The sequence below is a fragment of the Nomascus leucogenys genome, chromosome 1a (assembly GCF_006542625.1).
Source record: "Nomascus leucogenys isolate Asia chromosome 1a, Asia_NLE_v1, whole genome shotgun sequence".
Classification (NCBI taxonomy): Eukaryota; Metazoa; Chordata; class Mammalia; order Primates; family Hylobatidae; genus Nomascus; species Nomascus leucogenys.
Genome location: NC_044381.1, coordinates 37,296,078 through 37,318,566, shown reverse-complemented (window position 1 = coordinate 37,318,566; position 22,489 = coordinate 37,296,078). Strand labels below are relative to the sequence as shown.

At 40.5% G+C, this 22,489-nt stretch overlaps 1 protein-coding gene across 1 annotated transcript in view; it reads right to left on the bottom strand.

Annotated features, from left to right (window-relative positions):
* Window positions 1–4,385: 4,385 nt before the first annotated feature.
* Window positions 4,386–22,489, bottom strand: part of LOC100601821 (ankyrin repeat domain-containing protein 18A-like) — a 52,003-nt gene continuing 33,899 nt past the window's right edge. Inside the window, 10 exon segments of the mRNA XM_030797364.1 lie at window positions 4,386–4,945; window positions 5,099–5,171; window positions 5,173–5,192; window positions 6,824–6,912; window positions 7,754–7,828; window positions 8,994–9,036; window positions 11,397–11,619; window positions 12,969–13,180; window positions 13,787–14,068; window positions 21,812–21,941. Coding sequence (XP_030653224.1) covers window positions 4,670–4,945; window positions 5,099–5,171; window positions 5,173–5,192; window positions 6,824–6,912; window positions 7,754–7,828; window positions 8,994–9,036; window positions 11,397–11,619; window positions 12,969–13,180; window positions 13,787–14,068; window positions 21,812–21,941 — 1,423 coding nt within the window. The 3' untranslated portion in view covers window positions 4,386–4,669.

Genomic DNA, 22,489 nt, shown 5'->3' with positions numbered 1-22,489 from the left:
CTAAATGTTCCCTAATTTTCCTCCTGAAAATCAGCTTTTCTTTCTGACCATTTGGCTAGGCTGCAAATTTTTTAAATTTTTGAGCTCTGCTTCTCATTTAAATAGAAGTTGCAACTTGAGGTCATTTCTTGGGTCGCACATAAGAACACAGGCTGTTCGACGCGGACAGGACACCTCTGGAGCTATGCTGCCTACATGTTCATTCCATCAGATACATCCGAAATTATCACCCCCAAATTCATAGTTTCACAGATCTCCAGGGCAGGGTCGCCGTGCAGCCACGTTCTTTGTTAAGGCCAATCAAATGTAACTGTGGCTCCTGTTAACAAGAAATCCCTCATTTTCACCTGAGACCTTTTAAGTCTGGCCTTGGCTGTCCATCTTTCTATCAGACTTCTGATCACAAGTATATAACAGTTCTTTTCAGTGGTCCAAACTTTTCCTCATCTTGCTGTCTTCTAAGCATTCCCAACTCTCCCGACCTCTGTCTTTTACCCACTTCTGAACCTGCTTCTACATTCTCAAGATATCTTTGTCACAGCCTGGTAATGTGGTAAAAGAATGAAAGTCAATTTTCAGGGGGAAAATTCACGAAGACTTCAGATATTTGCATGAAAAGAAGCTGAGTGTTGGTTGCCAAGACAATGGGGAAAAGGCCTTGAAGGCATTTCATAGCTCCACTTCATAGCACTAATTTTGTGTCTAATCATAAAGAAAAGAGGTGTAATTGGCTCACGGTTCTGCAGGCTGTAAAGGAAGCATACTGGCTTCTGCTTCTAGGAGGACCCAGGAAGCCTTCCAATCATACCAGAAGTCCAGGGGGCAAGGAGATGCTTCATATGGCAGGAGTAGAAGCAAGACTGAGAAAGGAAAGAGGTCCCACACCCTGTTATACAACCAGATCTCATCAGAACTCCATATCACAAGGTCAGCATCAAGAAGATGGTGCTTAACCACTGGTGAAGGATCCACCCCCCCACACCCACCTCCACCTCCCACCGTTTCCAGGCAGAAGCCTGCTGCAGAGGCAGAGCCAGATTCATAGACCCACCAACAGCTTGCATCCTCACTGTGGAAAAGCAACAGGCACTCAACACTAGCCCAGACCATGAGAGCAGCCGTGGGGGCTAAAACCTGCAAAGCCACAGGTGCACTGCCCTAGTAGAGGTTGCCCATGAGGCTGTGCCTCTGTAGCAGGTGACTCCCCACTCCCACGACACCCCAACCTTCCAGCACCCTACAGCCAAACCCTCCCAGTCTTTGTTTGCTACCCAGTAGGAACCTGCTTCTACTTTTTCAGATATCTCTATAGGTTGGCTATGTAGTAACAACATAAAACCCGATTTAAGGGGGGAAAATTCAAGATTTCAGAAATTTGCACATAAACAAGCCCTGTGCTAATAGCCAAGACAAATGGAAAAAGGCCTTGAAGACATTTCACAGCTCCTCTCTGCAGTTCTAATTTTCTGTATTATCGTAAATAAAAGAGGTTTCATTGATGCGGGATTCTGCAGGCTGTGAAGGAAGCATAGTGTCTTTTGTTTCTGGGAAGAGTCAGGGAGCCTTCTAATTAAACCAGAAGGCCAAGGACAATGAGCTGTCTCCTATGGCAGGAGTAGGAGGAAGACAGAGTGAGGAAAGAGGTTCCACAGACTGTTAAACAACCAGATCTCATGAGAACTCACTCACTATCAGGAGGACAGCATCACGGGGATGGTGCTTTATCATTCGTGAAGGATCTTTCCGCACCATTTTATGACTACATTTTTTTCCACCTAGGCCCCACCTCTAATGTTAGGGAGTATAGCTCCACATGAGTTTTGATAGGGACATAGAGACAAACCCTATTATTCTGTCCCTGACCCCACGAACATCATGTCCTTCTCACATTGCAAAATACAATCATGCCTTGCCAGCATGAGTCTTAACTCATTTCAGCATTAACTCAAAGTTACAACGTCCAAAGTCTCATCTGAGTCAAGGCTACAGTCTCTTTTTTCCTATGAGCCTCTGAAATAAAAAGCAAGTTCACTACTTCTAAGGTACAATGATGGTACAGGCATTGTGTAAACTTTCCATATCCAAAAGGAAGCCATTTCCCAGAAAGCTTCTTATTTCTATCTGAGGCCTCCTCAGCCTGGCCTTCACTGTCCAGATTTTTGTCACAACCATTTAACCAGTCTAAGATGGTCCAAACATTTTCTCATCTATCTGTCTTCTTTTGAGCCCTACAAACTCTTCCAACCTCTGTCCATTACCTAGTTCCAAAGCTGCTTGCACATTTTCAGGTATCTTTATAGCAATGCTCCAGTCCTCATTTGCCATTTTCTGTATGATTCATTTTGAAAAAGAGGCTTAATTGGCTCATGGTTCTGCAGGGTAGACAGGAAGCCTAGTGGCTTCTGCTTCTGGGCGGCCTCAGAAATCTTTCAATCTTTGTGCAAGGTGAAGAAAGACAGAGTTGTCTCACATGGCAAGAGGAAAACACGCAGAGTAGGGAGGTGACATAGAGTTTTCAGTGACTGGGTCTCATGAGAAGTCACTCATGATTGTGAGGACAGTAGTAAGGGGATGGTGCTAAACCATTCATGAGAAATTTGCCTTCAGGATTCAATCACCTTAGACCAGGATCCACCTTCAACATTAGGAAATATAATTCAACATGAGATTTGGTGGGGACATATATTCAAATTGCATCATCAATCTTTGAATATAAAGACATCCACAGCAAGCTTTATCCAGCCAGCTTCTTTGAGACTCTTCACAGGGTTTGAGGTCTACAGCATATATACTAAAGTATTCATACTTCAAAAAGCAATAAAGTAAGTGGTATCATTCTTCCAAAAGTTACAATGGTAGTGTAGGAATTCATAGCATGATTTAGGTCATGTTTGCTACTGCTTCGATTCTATCACCATATTAACTGTTTCCTACACAATTCTATATTCAGCTGAGTTTCAATTGAGATCAAAACCATCCTTGTACTACCACCAATATCTGGCACTAGTTCTTTGTTAGTGTTATTATTCTGCTGTAGAAAGTATCCTTGAACTGGAAACAGTCCACAGTGGATTATCTAGTCGTTCAACACTATCAATTCCTGGGTGACTTTTTGAAAACATAGTATCTCTTGTTGCAAGAAATGCTGCATCTCTGAGTCCATCTTTCTCACTTGAATTGGATGGAAGTGGTGAATTTCAGCCACAGTGTCCAAAGAAATCCTCTTCCTGTGATTCTGACGTCATCAGCCTCTGCACCTCTGTCTTCCCTTCTGCCACATGTTGCCTGCTCTCCTTCACTTTGGTAAGAGCTTCCTTGTGTATGTGGATGATGTCCGGGATGTTGGTCTGGTGTCCCTGAGACAGCACTAACAGGTCCATGACTGGGTCCAGTTTCTGGCTGGGCTGATTGGCAAAGAGCTCACCAATGGTGTTGAAGGCATCTCTGGTGAAGTGACGGCCTGGTCCAGCTGCAAGACCTGGCTGCGGATGAAGAACTGGCCACCTTCTGATGCTCTTTCTTAAAGCCCGTCACCGTCATATGCTTGCAAGTCAACTCATTGGCTGAGAAGTTGAGCTGAGTGTCCTGTTGTCCATCTTCTTGGTGAAGCACTCGAAGCTGTCAATCTTGTTCTCCTACTCCTAAAGGTTGAGGGCCACCTTGTGGGTGGGCTCAGGGTTAGGAAGAAGCTGGAATTCACCATCTCATCCTTCTCAGCCTTCCTCTTGCTCTGTCTCCAGGCTGTCTCTTCAGTGCTGGTGTGGCATATCAGGAAGTGATGGAAGATGTGGCACTGTGCCTGCACCCAGAAGCTGGCCGTGTGGTTCATCCACCAGATTGGGCCCTTTCTGCACTTGAACATAGAATCCTCCTCAAGATGGCCTGTGATCTGCCCTCTTGGCACCCAAGAAGCCCACAGTGCTGTAGGGGACCTGATGCATGGACTGGAGCCCCAAAGGCAGCGCACACCCTGCTCCTGAGCCTGCTGCTTGTTTTCTCTATGTGGCTCCATTTGCAGCACAGTTGTTGCACTGAGGCCTGTGCATGCCAGGCAAGGCCAAGCTGGCTCAAAGAGCAACCAGCCACCCCCGCAAGGGTGTGCCAGGAGCAGGTGGACCAGCCACCAACCTCACTTGCTGCCAGTCAGGGTAAATCAGTTATTCTGCCCTGGAGGTAAGGCCCCAGTGCCATCTGCTTTTCCTCAGGCCTCAGCTCCATCAGTTGTCAGGTGGCAGCCCCTCAGGCTGTGGGAACCTGGCCACACCTGCTTCCTTGAGTGGGTGAGGCTGGTGGCTGGTCCACCTGCTCCAGGCACACCCTTGCAGAGGTGGCTGGTTGCTCTTTGGGCCAGCTTGGCCTTGCCTGGCATGCACAGGTCCTGGGTACTGACACGTTGCTCTGAGTGAGCTTGTCCTATCTTGGGCCAAATTCTAACTCTGGCCAGGGCCACAGAAGGCTGAGTCCCCTGGGTGGTAATCCTGACTGCTGCTGGGGGGCCCATAGTGCCCCTCCCCTCCCATGGCCCAAGATGAGGCCCAACTGGGCCAGGACCCTTTAGGTATGGATCTTGTTTCCCAGCAGGGGGCCTCTGTCCCACAGGTTGCATGAGAAGATGCTGCTGGCTGCCAGGGTTGTTTGGATGCCATGTTCACCCTTTCCTCCAGGGATATCAAAGTTTCCACCTTCCCCTTTGAGAATGACTTCCCAAGGCCCAGGTGCCATCTGGGGCTGCAGGGCAGCCGGCTGCATGCTGCCCTGGCTTTTTCTTCCATGTTGTACTGGTCACTACCCACCAAGAGGGGTCAGATGCAGGCACCATGCAGGGTGGTTGTCTCTGGACCTGTGTCTTGGTTATCAAGGAGCCAGACTGGGCCTGGTGACAGGGCCATGATGGGGTTGTCCTGGTGGTCCTGGGGGTGTCCAGAGGAGACGCAGAATGGAATTGCTGCAAGGATGAATGAGATGACTGTCAGCACAGAATAGGCACCCGGTGAGTGCTCAGGGATTACCCTCAGTAGCTGCCCAGAGGCCAAAACCACCCACCTGATAGTGACTGTCCCCAAGCCAGGAGGAAGAGAGGAAAGCAGGTCCCACTCACCTGAGTCTGATCAGTCAGCTGTGTTGAGATGTGCCTCTCACCTAGAAAACAATCCTTCATGCAGAGCCACTCTGAAACTGCTGTGTGTCTCTAACTGCTCCACAACACAGAGGCGATGGGGACTCAGCAAGAATGACATCGTGGGGTGACACAACCCACCACAAAAGGAGCCTGCTTGGGTCAAGAGGGCCCAGAGTCTGTGTCCTCTATGCCTTGAACTGACATGTGTGCATGCATTGTGTTTGTGTATGCGTGTGTGTGTGTGTGTGTGTGTGTGTGTACATATGGGTGTGTTTGTTTGTCTTGCTTCTCTGGCCAGGCCCAGCTGCTCCACTCACAGGTGCACCCAGGTCCTCATCACTGTCACCACCAGAGCCCAGGGCCAGGATTAGAGCCTCCCACAGGTGCTCCCCAATCTCTGCCCTCCCCACCGAGGGTGGTCCTGGGGATGCAGACAGAGGAGGGACGCTGGGCAGAGCAGAGAGGGCTGGCACCCTCTCTAAGTGGAACCCAGGTCATGTGTAAAGTTGGAGGTCTGCCAAGCTGTGCTGAATTCAACACATCTTCTCACATTCTCTTTCCAGCAACTCTCCAGGGTGCCCTGACTCAGCTTCCCTACAGATGGAGGCAAGGCGGCTCCATAGACAAACCCTGTGCCTGAGGTCACACATCAGCTAACTGGCCAGGTTCCTACTGACCAGGTGCCCCCAACGAGGCCCCTAATGAGCATTCCTCCATTGACCAGGTCCCACTGATCAAGTCCCCACTGACCATGTCTCCCTAACCAGGCCCCCGTTAGTAGGCCTCATGGACCAGACCCCACTGACCAATTTCTCACTGACCTAGTCCCCACTGACTGAGTTCCCACTGACAAGACCACAATTTACCAGGTTGCCACTCACCTCACCCCCAGTGAACAATTCTCCATGGATCTGACCGAGCCCCCTCTGACCAGACCCTCAATGACCAGGCTCCAAGCCACCACGGCCCCACACTGACCAGACCCCTAATATACTGAATAGATCCCACTGACCAGTTTTTTACTGTTTATGTTCCAACCGATCAGACCCCACTAAAAAGGCCACCACTGACCAGGTCCCCACTGACTAGGCTTCCAATAACTAGGTCACAAGGTACCCACTCGTGAGGCCTTCACTGAGGAGGCCACTGCTAACCAGGTCCCTGCTGATCAGGTCCCAGCTGACCAGGTCCTGATGGCTAGATCATCTCTGACCATGGTCCACTGATGAGGCCCTTGAGCAGCTGTGTTCAAAGTCTCATTACAATGCCCCCATCAGTCCACAGACCCTCCCTTCCTGCATGTGTGCCCAGAGGTCAGGCCCTGGGGGTTTTCTTGGCCTGCAAGGCCTCTCCTCCAAGACATAGGGAGGGACAGTCAGCCTCAGGCTCCAGGTACCCAGCTTCACACTCGCCCCCCAAGGCCCTCTGGGCCCTTCTCAGAGGAGACAGTGAGGTGGCCTGGCATTGCCTAGACAGGCCATGTAGCCTATTCCTGAGTGTCAGAGTGGGAGGAAGGGAGGGACATTTGGCAGACGAGACACCCTGTGCTGCTGGGTCTCCCAGGGCCCTTCCCATAGAGCCCCCATCTGGAGACACAACACAAAGGCTGCAGGGAAACTAATGCAGAACCCTTGAGGCTGAGCCAGGGACCACATGAGGACTGTCCCCAGACAGCTAGAAGGCCCTTTGCTAGTTTCTTGGTACCTCAGTGGATGCAGCAGTGGTTCTTCTGTTGGGGACTAGTGAGTGCGTGCTGGGGAGGACTCACCTGTGCTTCCTTGGTGGCTCCAACTCTGCTTCTAAGAAAAATTACTCATTCTAGGGCTGGGGCAGAGAAAATACAAGATTAGTTTAGAACATCTTGTGCCAGAAAGTAAAAAAGTGCTGATAGAGTAATGGGGACAAATCAAAAAGACATAAAGTCAGCTTGAAATGTCTACCACTGGCCTAATCTTGGGGAATTGGAGCACCAGAATCATGAGCTTTCCCTTCTCCTTTATTTATTGGTTTCATTTCTCCATGTAGAACAAAGAAGAGAATATGAAAATAATCATCTGGCAATGATCACAGTAATACTTGTTCAAAGACAAGTCATCAATGAAATGCTAAATCTAGTGGGTTTTGAGGAGTAACCAGATATTTACAGAGCCTCAAAGTATCTCCACACAAAATACTGTTGAACTACAAAAAGAAAATTGTAACATTAGTATGGACAAACCTGGCAGATACTCTTTAAGTCTCCTACTATATATAGTAATAAAAACTGTAAAATGCAAAGAAGCCTTTGATGACCTTTACTAAAGTATCAATGATGACTTGGTTGTTTGGCTGTTTAAACAGCTGACATTCGGGCAATTTGAGTAGGTCAAACTCAATAATACTGGTGTTCATTTGCAAGATCCACTTAAAACTTAAGGAGGCTAAAAAACATCATTTAAAATAACATATAAATATTCATCATACATGATATGAAAATATTCTACTTTAGTAAAGATTGTGATGTTTTATATTTTATAAGAAACAATTAAAATTTCATGTAAATAGCCCAGTAATAAAGTTTTATGATCTTTTAAATCATACAACTTTTCCTTAAGATTTTATGGTTAAATATTCTCTTCATTAGATGTGGCTTACCAGTGGATTCTAGAGAAGAAAGTAGATGGGAGCAAGAAGAAAGTAGACGGGAGCAAGTGTCCAACACACCAAAAGCTGGAAAGAAAAAGAAAGAATTATGTTCTTTACCTAAAACATTTCAGTTAACAAAGTGTAAGTTTAAAATCTAAAGAGTTGAGAACGTTATCAGAGTTAACAAGAATGAGAAATATGTATGTACAATTACAATACAAAATTACTATTAAATAATTTACACATGGCATTAATTCTAATTGTGGTTAAATATCACAGCTTTTTCATTCTTCATTCATGTACTCAACAGCCACATGCTAAGGTACCAGAACCAGCACTGGAATTACAAGATGAAGATGGCATGGTCCACCTCCCAACAGTCATATGCTATAACCTAAAAGACAGGCAGGTAATGTCCATATAGAGTCATAAATACCATGACAGGTATACAGTGGGGCACTACTGGAACACACAGAAGGGAAATCTATCCCACTTTTGTGTCAGTCTCATGGGCTTTCTGGTGGAGGGGATACATAGGTTGATGCCTGAAGAACAAGGAAAATCTTGCCAGATAGAGGGAAGAGGCGAAGGCAAAGAGCCTGAGGTAACAAAGAGCCCTGCAGAGTTCTACTCTGTCCACTTTGGTGCTAGAGGGCAAAGGGCAGAGTGCAGTAAGTGGCAAGACACAAGGCTGAGTAACCTGACAAGAATTACATTGACATGGGTGTTTTTATTTCATGGTGAAATTTTTGGAACTTTTCCTGAGGACAGATGTAAGCCAATGACACAGTAAATGACAGGAGATTTAAAATGTCACCTGTCAAGTGACTGCTTATGAAGGGTTATTGCTCAGCTAAGTATTTCTAAATGAATCTGAGGCCTGTTGGCCTTCAATCTCTGCCAAAATCCTGAGAACCTGATGATGGCTTTGTTTTTGGAGAATCTTTTCAGTGTGCCAGCTGCCAGTTCCATGAGGATGGCAAAAGTGAAGAAATTGTAGAGCCAGTAAAAAATAGATGGATACACTTCTTGGGAATTTTTTAAGCTATGGAACATGATGAATTAATGGTGCATAAGTATACTCTTCACTGTGAAAGTTTTTGTTTTCACATCTTTCATTAGATGTGTGTAAGAAAAAGATACCGAACGTAGTATCTACTAACCCAACAATGAAAAGGAATGCCATTTGCTATTTACACTTTATTACTAAAATAAAACTAAATTTAATTAATACATTTTGGCAACATACTTTTCTTTGTTTCTGTAATTTGTTCTACACAGACCGGCTCCATCTAAAATAAGTAAAAAAAAATAATAATGTTTAAGTTAAACAAGAGATATTATCATGAGATTAATATATCATTTACAAAATGTGGCCTTTAGTATTTTTAGTGACTAGACATAACATGAAGTTTGCTCAAATAGAAAAATAATCACATAAGTAAAGTAAAATTTCTACTTATTTTAAGTTGAGATAATAGAGGATGTATTTGTGTAATGCTGTTTAGAGTAATCTGACAAAAATAGATAATATTGGTCTATTAGATATACATAATTTTAGAAAGGTGGTGTTTTATTAATACAAAGGTTAAACAATGGCTGGGGATGGCAGCTCATGCCTGTAATCCCAGCACTTTGGGAGGCAAAGGTGGGCAGATCACGAGGTCAAGAGATTGAGACCATCCTGGCCAACATGATGAAACCCTATCTCTACTAAAAATACAAAAATTAGCTGGGCATGGTGGTGCGTGCTTCTAGTCCCAGCTACTTGGGAGGCTGAGGCAGGAAAATGGCTTGAACCCAGGAGGTGGAGGTTGCAGTGAGCCGAGATCGTGCCACTGCACTCCAGCCTAGTGAGAGAGCAAAACTCCACCTCAAAAAAAAAAATAAAAATAAAGGTTAAACAATTAAAGTCATATTTTGCAATGAATGCATTGCTTTGAAATTCTTAGCAAAACTCTGTCCTTTATAAAAGTTTAATCCATTTTTTTACTTCAATAAATTTTTTCTTAAAAAGAAATTTATATTCTTTACTTATTGAAAAAATTTGTATGGTAAAGTTTTCTTTTTTTTTTTTTCTAGTTTCTATTCTAAATTAAAGTGGTACCTGTGTAAGTTTCTTCCAAAAGTATATTGAGGAATGCTGAGGTTTGGAGTAAAACTGAACCCATCACACAAGTAGTGAGCATATGACCCAAGAAGTGGTTTTTCAACCCTGGCCCACTCTGTCCCTCCCCATTCTTATTTTCCGGTGTCTATTGTTCCCATGTTTATGTCAATGTGCACCTAATGTGTAGCTCCCACATATGAGTGAAAATGAGATATTTGGTTTCTGTTTCTGCATAGTTTGCTTAGGATAGTGGATTCCAGCTGTATCCATGTTGCTGCAAAGGACATGATTTTGTTCTTTTCATGGCTGCATAGTATTCCATGGTATATATGGAATTTTCCAATCTACCTTGGATTTTCAGTCTACCTTGGGTGCACCGGGATTGACTCCATGTCTTTGCTATTGTGAATAGTGCTGCAATGAACATACATGTGCATGAATCTTTTTGTTACAATGGTTTATTTTCCTTTAGGTATACCCCTAGTATAGTAATGGGGTTGCTGTGTGTGGGATTACACGTGCCTGTCACCACGCCTGGCTAATTTTTGTAGTTTTAGTAGAGATGGGGTTTCATCATGTTGGTCAGGCTGGTCTCAAACTCCTGACCTCAGGTGATCCGCCTGCCTCAGCCTCCCAAACTGCTGGGATTACAGGCGTGAGCCACCACACCTGGCCAAGCACAAAGCTTTTAACAGAAAAATGGAAATGAACCTTTCAATGTTTTGTTTATTTAATTCAAAAAATGCACTTATTTTGGATTCTATTAAATAATAAATATCTATATGTGGTTAAGTGTTTGGTTGCCAGTCATTCACTTGTGATTATAGGTGGGAAGAGTTAAGATGGTGCAAAGAAACTTTAGAAGTGGTATGGGCTGGGCACGGAGGTTCACCCCTGTAATCCCAGCACTTTGGGAGGCTGAGGTCGGTGGATCACAAGGTCAGGAGTTCGAGACCAGCCTGGCCAATGCGGTGAAATCCCATCTCTACTAAAAATACAAAAATTAGCCAGGTGTGGTGGCAGGCACCTGTAGTCCCAGCTACTTGGGAGGTTGAGGCAGGAGAATCACTTGAACCTGGGAGGCAGAAGTTGCCATGAGCTGAGTTCATGCCACTGCACTCCAGCCTAGGCAACAGAGCGAGACTCCATCTCAAAAAAAAAAAAACAACAAAATGATATGAACCACAGACAAACTACAATCAAGTAGAGTAAGACAAAGCATCTCCAAGTATACCATCAGTTATTAGGCAATAACACGCAATTTCTAAAACCTAACTTAAATGCAGCTCTTAAAGAAATTTTAAATATGTCAGTTTAGCCACATTTATTGAATAAAGTTAGCAAATGGGTGTCTCTTGAAAATGAGAGCTCTGGGGAATTAAAAAATGTAAAGTTCCCATTTCCTTTCTGTATTAACAAAGCTAATTATAATCTTTACTTAACATGCATAAGTCAACAGAACAACTCAGTATTTCACCAAATTAAAAATAAGAATTATATTAGAGAAATGAAACCCAAAAGAGAAATGGTCACATAACTAACCTCAGTCAAGGAGATCTTGCAGTTATTTGAAGTCTGTGGGTCTGAAGTAGGAATTCTTACAGGCATTTGGGGAATATATTTTCTGTTGAGTCCTGTACTATTAAGATTTTCAACACAAGGTAACTCTGGGTCTGGCCTCGTAGGAAGAGTGCTGAGAGAATATTTCACCCGCTCTTTCTGCATAAGGAGCTTGGTGCTGATCACTGCTATTTTCTTATCCGATCTGTAAAGAGAGCAAAGACAAATGCTTAGTGTTTCATTTTTCCTTGAATGATTCTTAAATGTCTTGCATTTTTTGTAAAGCTGTCCTGAGAGTAAACCAAATTACCCACTAAACAGTGTTTTCACATTAATATGTGTGAGAGCATGCCTCTTGTAAGTAATTGTAATTTTAAAATCATTCTAAATAAGTGTATGTGTTTCTAAGGTGATTTCTACTGAACAAGCAGTTCAAAGTAGACAGGGAAGAGAAATGGCTATCAGTGATGTACGGCTCAGTAGGTAACCTAGCTGCTTTCTAAAATAGCTCTACTTATAAGATTCTGAAGATTCCTTTAGAAATACTTGTATTTAAAGGGTAACTTTGTGGGAAAATGATTATGTTAATTTGCTTGACTATAAGAACCACTTCACTATAAATAATTATATCAAAACATCATGTACTCCTTAAATAATGTAGATTAAGAAAACTAAAATGAACAAAAATAATCTAGAAATACTTGTGTTTAGTAAACCAGTTTCATGTTTCACCCTTGTACATTTCACCCACTATCTAAGAACACTTAAGTATTTGGCGCTGAGGAAAAACTCAGAGCAACAACTCCTGGGGGAGAACTAGACTGTTTGGTTGGTGATCAAAAAGAACTAAAGCATCTCTGAAGGCAATTAGCCCTCAACACTGTGACCAAGGCACTGGAGGTGGGGCTTGTTCTTTCTGCCTTCCACACACCCCTTCAGGCTGAACAAGGTGTTATTTTGAACCACCTTGTGGATTACACTTCTTTTCATTCCTGTGATAATTATTCCCTATTTCACAAGGATGCCCTTATGTAACACCTTGAAAATGTTACACAAATAGTCTTTCTTGAGGCACCCTCTAGTGATAACACCTAAAGATCACAATCAAAAACAGTCCCTGCCTGAGTGCCAGGATGTGCCCAGAGTAGCAGTATCACTTGACACTTTGGGTTTAGGTTGTGATCTACCAAAAAATAAACTCATTAATATTTCCATTTAGGGAAATTCTGACAAGTAATTTTATAACAAGATCACTTTATTAATCATAAAGCTTCAAAAATACTTAGTGAAAAAAACTAACAGGTCAGGTTAACTACATAAGACTTTTCAGAGGAAAAAAACCACACAAAAACAAAAAAAGAGAAGAGAGACAGAAACTATCCTTGATGAACATTTTAAAGGTAGGATTATTTACTAATATTATTTTCCAAAATTACTTTATCAAATTAGCATTCACTTCCTACTGATCTCCTGAAGCCATCTCACTAAAAATTATGCTTTCAAAACAAATTAATGAGCTTAATTCATTTTCTATGAGTATATGTTTTGACTCACTTCATTATTTTTTCTGACATGGAATTGTTAGCTTTCAATGTCACTGCCAAGGCTTCCTTATATTCTTCTAATTCAGTTGTAACCTCTTCATAAGCAGTTTTCATTTTGGAGAATTTACATTCCACATCTTTAAGTGTGAGTTCCTTCTCTTTTAGTGAAGCCATATTATCCTTGTTTAACTGCTCTAATTGTTTTTCATATTCGGCTTGTGCCTAAAACAAATGAAAAGAATACACTTTTAAAACAATTATAAGTTAATTACCATATGTTTGTTGCCTTTCATTTTGAATCAATGATTCGAAGAGCAATTTTGAATATGTTAGAAAGAGGCTGAAGCTTAAAATATTTATCAGCAATATCAACAAAACTAATAACTGAATTCAGAATTAAGTCTGATTTATAAAAATTTGAAATCATAATTATGTTAGTATTAATGTAATCTGGTCCTATAAAAAGTAATAGAATCCATTTATAATTTTAAAAAGTGAACAATGAACAACGTAGCTTAAGACCAATTCAAAAGTATCATATAATTTCTAAATCACAGTTTTCTCTTATGCCAACTGGTCTTAATCATCAAATTCCCTCTTTTACTCTATAGTGAGAATCATTACTTTGAAAGATTGATTTTGTTATAATAATAATGGAAATTTAAATATTTAAAAGGAAAAAACATCACTTTTTTTTCTAGAACTCTACAAAGGAAATTGGCGTTAGAGAGGCAGAGGAAACACAATATATACATATCCAAAATATAGTTTGCAGTGAAATAAATGAAAGCCCATGACAGATAAACTTACCTGATTTTAAAAACTAACCTGTAAATGGATTTCTTCTAATTTTTCTAATGCCTGCATTGCCATTTCAACCTGCTCCGATTTATATTCTTGTTCTTTACCAAGTTCTACTATATCTTTTTCCATATGTGTCTTAAGATTTAATACTTCTTCTTCCAACATCTTTTTATCCTTCTCAAGTTTTTCACATTTCTCTTGTACTTTTCTCATAGATAATCACTCCTGATGAAGAACTTCATTGTCTCTGGCCAAATTGACACATTTTGAAGATACAGCTTCCTTCTCGGCCATAAGATCATCAAACTGCATTAATAAAATAATAGAGCTTGATAATGAAGTAGGCTGACAATAATCTAATACGAAACCAATAGCAAATTTTGAAATGCATTGACTTGCAATAAAGTTATCTATAATGTAGTAGATTCTTCAAATGTGAACCCTTAAGTTACTCAGAATTTTAAGAACAAAGTTAAAGCTACCATGAGTCACAAAAATATGCTTTAATGTCACCATCTTTGCCACAGAACTTTTGCACTTGCTTTTACTTTTATTTTTCTGATAACTCATTTTTGTTCCTCCTTAAATGGCACTAAGTTTTCTCTTAGTAAAAAGTGTCTAACCCTCTTCCCTCATCATCATTCCCCAAAATTTGTCAAAAAAAAACTTTCAGAGATATCATATTGAGTTATTTAGGCCAAAGTCAATAAATGGCTCTCAGAATAAGACTTTGAAAATAATATAATACTCTATGCTAGGCATGGTGGCTCATGCTTGTAATCCCAGCACTTTAGGAGGCTATGGCAGAAAGATCACTGGAGGCCAGGAATTTGAGATCAGCCAGAGCAGCATAGTGAGACCCCCATCTCTACAAAAAAACGAATTTGAAAAATTAGCCAGGCATGGTGGCTCAGGCCTCTAGACCCAGCTAGTCGGGAGACTGAGGCAAAAGGATGGCTTGTACCCAGAGTTCAAGGCTGCAGTGAATTATGACCACATCACTGCACTTCTGCCTGGATGATAGACAAGGACATATCTCAAAAAAACACAAAATAATGAATCCTGTAAATAAGGATTCTGATGCCATAAGCCTTTTCCTAAACCGCAAATGTTTCATGCTAATTTGAATTGCATCTTAAGAAGTAATGATTCTTGGGGTAAAGGCCATAGAATAGAGCACCCAGAAATAAATCCACATATTTACAGCCAACTTGTTTTGGAATAAGGTGCCAAGAACATACATTGGGGAAAGGACACCCTCTTCAAATGAATGGCACTGGGAAACTATCCATATGAAGAATGATACCAGCTTCCTATCTAACACCATATAGCAAAATAAACTCAGAATCGATTGAAGACAGAAATGTCAGTCCCAAAACTATCAAACTATTATAAGTAAACATAGGAAAAATGCTTCAGGACATTAGTCTGCACAAAGATTTGTATAGGTAAGACATCAGAAGCATAGGCAAAAAACAAATGATAGACAAATGGTACTACAACTGAGTGAAGAGAAAACCTGTAGAATGGAAGAAAATATTTTCAAGCTATTCATCTAATAAAAGACAAATATCCAAAATACACAAGGAACTCAAACACCCTGACAGTAAACAAAAATAATCTGAGTTCAAAACTAGGCAAAAGATCTGATTAGATATTTCTCTTTTTTTTTAAGAGAGAAAAAAGAAATACAAATGGCCAATAAATACATTTAAAAATGTTCAGTATCACTAATCATCAGGGAAATACAAATGAAACCTAAAATGTGATATAATCTTGCTCCATTTCAATAAATGGCTATCATAGAAAACACAAAACAAAGTGCTGGTGAGGTTTCAGAGAACAGTAAACTCTTACATGCTGTTGGTGGGAAGGTAAATTAGTGCAGTTACTATAGAAAACAACATGAGGTTTTCTCAAAAAATGAGCAATGGAACTGCCGAGGGGTCCAGCATCCCCACTACTGGGTATTCAGGCAATAGAAAAGAAAACAATAGATCACAAGGATACTTGTCCTCATATGTTTATTGTAGCACTATTCACAACAGCTAATGTATAAAATCAGCCTACATGTCCATCAACAAATGAATGGACAAAAAAATTGTGGTACACATACACAATGGAATACTCACCATATAAAAAAATGAAATCCTCTTACTTGTAGCCATGTGGATCAGTCTGGAGGATATTATGTTAAGTGCAGACACAGAAAGATAAATACTGTACATTCGCACTCATGTGTGGGAGCTAAAGGGAAATCGAGGGCTGGGCAACATGGCTGATGCCTGTAATTTCCTAGCACTTTGAAAGACCGAGGCAGGAGAATCACTTGAAGCCAAAAGTTCCAGAGCAGCCTGAGCAACATAGAGAGACATCTCTACAAAGTAAAAAATCAAACAGGTGCAATGGTGCACGCCCATAATCCTAGCTGCTCAGGAGGGTGAGGTCGGAGGATCACATGGGCCCAAGAGTTTGAGGCTGCAGTGAGCTATGATCAAATCACTGTCTCTAGTCTGGATGACTACAGTTGCCCAGAGCCCAGACTACACTAGCAAGACCCTGTCTCTTAATAACAAAAAAGCTCATAGAAGTAGGGGAAGGGAGTCTGGTTAATGGATACAGAATTACAGTTAGATAAGAGGAATGAGTTCTGATGTTCTGTGGCATTGTAGGGTGAATATGGTTAACTATGATTTATTGAATATTTTTAAAAAGCTAGAAGATTTTGAATGTTCACAATTCAAAAAAATGAAAAATGGTTGTAGTAAAAAGTAGTAAATATGCTAGTTAGCTTGATCATTATGCACTATATAAATGTATCAAAATGTCACTCTATAGCCCATAATTATGTATATACATGTCAATTAAAACAAAAGAGAATCTATATTCATCCCATTAAAAGAATAGAATATGGGCCATCCTTACTGATGGCCTTCTCCAAATGAATAAAATGCAGTAAAAGGGATACCATGTGGCTTCCCTATCTCAGACTGCTTTCCCTTCGAACTCAGCCCCCAGATTGTGAGAGAGATCAGTCCACAAAGACAGCCTGGGAGTGCCAGTGTCAGCGTTCATGCTGCCTGCCCCAGACAAGGTTCCAGCCAATGGCCAGCATCAACCATCAAACACATGGGTGAGAAAAGCTTCATATGATTCAATTTCTCCAACTTCCTAGGGAAGCTGAGGGGAGCAGAGGCAAGCTGTCCTGACCAATCTTTTTCCAAACCACAGGTTCATGAACAAAATAAATGTTTTTCTTTTAAGCCACAAAACTCTGGGTAATTGTTAGAAAAATAAGTTTTAAAAAGAGACAACAGGAAACATAACTTACGTAGCAGAAAAGAGTCTCCTTTAAAGTAGGATCTAATAAATGTTGAGGTTAATTTATTGATGACAAACATTATTGAGAAGCAGCAGATAACCAGGAGAGAGATGTAAGCTGCTGAGGAGGAACTTCTCCTAAAACCCCCTTCAATTATGAACTCTGATAATAAGGCAAGGGTGTCTCCTTACAATTTCCCCACAAGTTAGGAAATAAGACTGCAAAGCAAGAAGACATATGATTTGAAAAACAACTGGAAATACTTGGTTATATAACCAAAATCAGACATTTACCTGATTTCAATTAATGAAAATTCTAAAAGAAGAAGCTTTGAGTATTTATTAATCAATCTGTATTCGATTTTCATTTTCCTTCTTCTCAATGAGGAAATAAGGAGAAAATTATGGAATGACTTTTACTCTTCACAGAAGTAAAATAAACATAGCATACTTTGAGTGTTAAGACATCAAATGCAATTTCTCCTTTACCTTACTTCACGTTTGTTTGTATGGAGAAGTTAAGACCATCCCATCTCTATATTATACCACAATGCTTCTCTATAGCACACAACTTGGCTCTGAAATTTTGAAAGTCAAAATACTAATCTACTATGTGTCTCTGATAAATTGCCTGAATATTACCTGATTTTTAAGTGCTGCACTTCTAAAACTTTTTCTTGGAATGAGTTAAATTTTTATTCCAAGAATCCTCTACTGAGCTAGAAAGCAGAGCTGTGCATCTCTGTTTCAGTAAAAGGAGGTCGACACAGAAACTGTGGTTTCTGAGAATGCAAGATCTGCACCAAGAAAAGGATTAGCCACAGTGCTACCCAAGAGAACCAGCTGCCAGGTGGAAAGAGGATCTGCGAACTGAAAGATGATGACTTCACTTGATTTCCACTGAGGAAAGCTGGCAGCTGAGACTTAAACTTCTCCTTCCTGGATGGTAAACATCTATGGATGATTCTATGAATTATAATGAGTTAGTAAGACATAAGGCACTAAATAGTAGACTATGTCAGCAGATTCTGTGACCAAAATTTACTGAAAATGAAACTACAAAGGGAGGCACTGGATAAGAGACTAAAGGTTTGAATGGAGAAAAAAAGGAAATAGTGTGTCTTTTAAGCCTGACTTCCCATCATGTCTTAGAGTAAGTAAGGTATACGCTGGCCACAGACTCCTTTGAGACACAAAAGGTGAAGTTAAAGATATTCTACTACATTTAATTTTTATTATGACATAAGACAACTGGTAATACGCAACATGATTGAAAAAATTTTCTCATTAAATTTGATTTGGTCCTGGTATAAGAATAGACATAAACTAAGAATTGATAATCTAAAAATAAACCTGCACATTTACAGTCAATTGATTTCATACAAGGTTAACAAAAAAACAGAATGGGAAAAGCATAGTCTTTTCAATAAATGCTATTGGAACAACTGGGTATCCATGTGCAAAAAAAAAATTATAAAGTTGTACTCTCACATAATACCACATTTAAAAATTAACTCAAAATAAAACAGTTAACTGTAACAGCTAAAACTATAAAACTCTCAGAAGAAAACATTGGTATAAATCTTTGTGAAGATATAAAGATGGATAATAAGCACATTAATAGATGCTTAATGTAATTAGTCATTAGGAAAATGTAAATCAAACCCACCTTGTGGTATCACTTCACACCACAGGATGAAATCTTTGTTCAATAAAAAAAGAAAATAAGTGTTAGAAAAAATGTAAAGAAATTAAAGCCCTTATCCAATGCTGCTGGGGATGTAAAATGGTGCAGCCACTTTGGAAAACAAACTGGCAGCTCCTCAAAAGGTTAAGCATGAAGTTACCATATAACCCAGAAATTCCAGTCATAAGTATATACTCCAGAAAAATAAAAACATATGCAAGCACAAAAACTCATACATAAATGTTTACAGCAGCATTATTATTATTATTATTTTGAGACGGAGTCTTGTTCTGTAGCCCAGGCTGGAGTGCAGTGGCATGATCTCAGCTCACTGCAACCTCTGCCTCCTGGGTCCAGGTTCAAGCAATTCTCCTGCCTCAGTCTCCTGAGTAGCTGGGATTATAGGCATGCACCACCATGCCCAGCTAATTTTTGTATTTTTAGTAGAGACAGGGTTTCACCATGTTGGCCAGGATGCTCTTGAACTCCTGACCTCGTGATCCACCTGCCTTGGCCTCCCAAAGTGCTGGGATTACAGCTGTGAGCCACCATGCCTGGCCTATAGCAGCATTATTAATAAGAATCAAAAAGTGGAAAGAACCCAAAGGTCCATCACCTCATGAATGGTTACATAAAATGTTTGAAGCATCCATACAATGGAATATTACTCAGCAATAAGAAGAAATTAAGTACTGATACTGATAGAAGCAGGAGACAGCAAAATGCCTAGGCAGATATGGAAGTGTCCCCGGAGAATCTCCAGGCCCACAAGTGTCTACACCAGATAAAACATCTGATGCAGATAAAAGAACCTGCACAGGGGCTTGCCTGGACATGCCAGCAGCAGACTGGAGGCCCACATGCACTGGGGGGTTGGGGTGGAGCCACCAAGAATTCACACCTTATGCAGAGGAGGAGCCTGTCCTCTTCAGCTAATGTGTGCTGGTCCTGGTATTCAATTGTGAGGTGGAAATCTGTTTGCAGGACCCCTCTCTTTGCTGAGAGCTTCCCTTTCACTTAATAAATTCCGTCCTTCTCACCCTTCAATGTGTCCACGTGGCTAATTTTTCCTGGTTATGAGAGAAGAACCCAGATTTAGCTGAACTAAGGAGCAAAAGCCCTGCATCAATACCTGCTACAGCACAGATGCAGCATGAAAAATTATGTTAAGTGAAATAAGCCAGTCCCACTTGCTTTTTATTTCAGAGGCTTATAGGCAAATCTATACAAAGAAGGTGAGTGGTTCCCTAGGGCTGAGGGAGGAAGGGAAAACTAGTGAAGATAGCTAAATGATGTAGGGTTTGTTTTTAGGGTGATGAAAATGTTCTAAAATTGATTGTAATGATGATTACATAACTCTCTGAAAATACTAAAATTCAATGACTTGTATATTTTAAATGAGTGAATTGCATGGTGTGTTAATTATTTCTCAATAAACCTGTTACACCCCGAAATTTATTTGGTACTAGTGATCTGGAGACATGCGCTGCTTGGTTTCAGATCACTGGCCAGGGTTCAAAACATAAGAGAATCAACAGCATGTCTTTTGTATAGAAAAATATATACACATATATATTTTAAAGTATCATTTTTATTAGTATCAAGTCTGTAAAATTAAATGAATAACATTTCACTGCTTAAAGCACTGAGAGATTTATATTGAGGAGCAAGACCTTGTATTCTTTTGCCCCAATTTCTATCTAAAGGGTCTGGGAATCACACCCTTCAAACAATCAAATCTCATCAGATGGGTTTTATTAACTCTTATAATGTGGCTTACTTTCTAACCTGATTCTGGTACAGCATCACAGAGAGAAGAAGCTGAAAAAAATCAAAGTATTTTACCTCCAAATATATAGTTTTTGACATATTTTGAAATGGCTGTTGCAGGGCCAAGAGATTGAAATGGCCGTACAAAGCTGTCTTCTGTGGGGGAAATTGTATCTGTAAGAAGTCTTCATTAACGTAGCCCAATCTCTCCCCTTCTAGGTCTTCCCAGATCTAGAGAAGATTAACTAAGATCCTGATGCATTTAAAGTCTGAAAAGATATATTTACCCTCTATTTTCTCTGAGGGCTGCCAGCTAGGAGGCTTCATCTACATAATAAGAACCTTAACCTCCATAATGACCTTATCTTAATTAAGGCCTTCCTTTATACCTATTTCCAGTTTTAGACAACAGATTTTCTTTATCAATTGTCAACTGAAGAATCCTTAATACCCACCTATGACTTGTTAGCCCCTCCTTTTTGATGTCCCACTTTTAGGCTGAGCCAATGTATGCCTTCTTCATATTGATTTATGATTTTCCCTACAACTCTGTCTGCTGGAAATGTACAAAACCAAACTGTAATGTGACTGTCTCATGAAACATTCTCAAGAGCTCTTGAGATTGGGTAATCCAGGGCCACAGTCACCATACTGGCTCAGAATCAACCTCCTTAAATGAATTTTGGCTGAATTTGGGTTTATCCATCATTAATATTTCTCCAAATTACATAATTTTAATCCCCAAACTGATTTAAAATTACCTTATGTTTAAAAATAAATTATTGTATTATAAAGATACATGTATTTGTATGTTCATTGCAGCTATTCACAATAGCAAAGACATGGAATCAACCCAGATGTCCATCAATGATAGGACAAAAAAATGTGGTGTATATACATCATAGAATACTATGGAGCCATACAAATAAATGAGATCATGCTTTTTGCAGGGACATGGATGAACTCGAAGCTGTTATCCTCAGCAAACTAATGCAGGAACAAAAAACCAAACACTGCATCTTCTCACTTATAAGTGGGAGCTGAATGATGAGAACACATGGACTCGGGGAGGGGAACAACAAACACTGGGGCTTGTTGGGGTCAGGAGGGAGAGCATCAAGATTAATAGCTAATGTCTATGGGGCTTAATACCTAGGTGATGGATTGATAGGTGCTGCAAACCATCATAGCACACATTTACCTATGTAACAAACCTGCACCTCTCGCACATGTAATCTAGACCTTAAGATAAAATAATTTTTTTAAATTACCTTCTGTTTTTGCCTCTTAAACAGAATATCCATTTTCAGTTGATCTGTATTTAAGTCTCCATGGCAACTGAAGTCTTCATTTCCAAATACATTTAACATATTTATTGTCATTTCTAGGCATTTCTTATATCTGCAGAAATGTAAGAACTAGTAAGTCAAGTATTTTTAACAGTAAATATTTAATAATTGTTTAAACAGATATTATGTTATGGCATATCAAAGAAACAAATCTATAAACTATGGTCCTCTCAGTTTCAACTGAACATAGTTTGAAAGCATTCTATATGAAACTATAATCTTAGATAAATAATATGAAGAACAATTTTATGGTACATATAGCAGGTAAAGTGATATAGCCATACAGTTCTTTTTTTTTTTTGAGATGGAATTTCACTCTTGTTGCTCAGGCTGAAGTGTGATGGTGTGATCACGGCTCACTGCAACTTTTGCTTCCTGGGTTCAAGTGATTCTCCTGTCTCAGCCTCCCAAGTAGCTGGGATTACAGGCAAGTGCCACCATGGCTGGCTAATTTTGTATTTTTAGTAGAGATGGGGTTCACCATGTTGGTCAGGCTGGTTTTGAACTCCTGACCTCAAATGATCTACCTGCCTTGGCCTCCCAAATTGCTGGGATTACAGGCATGAGCCACCACACCTGGCGTAACCATACAGTTTTTTA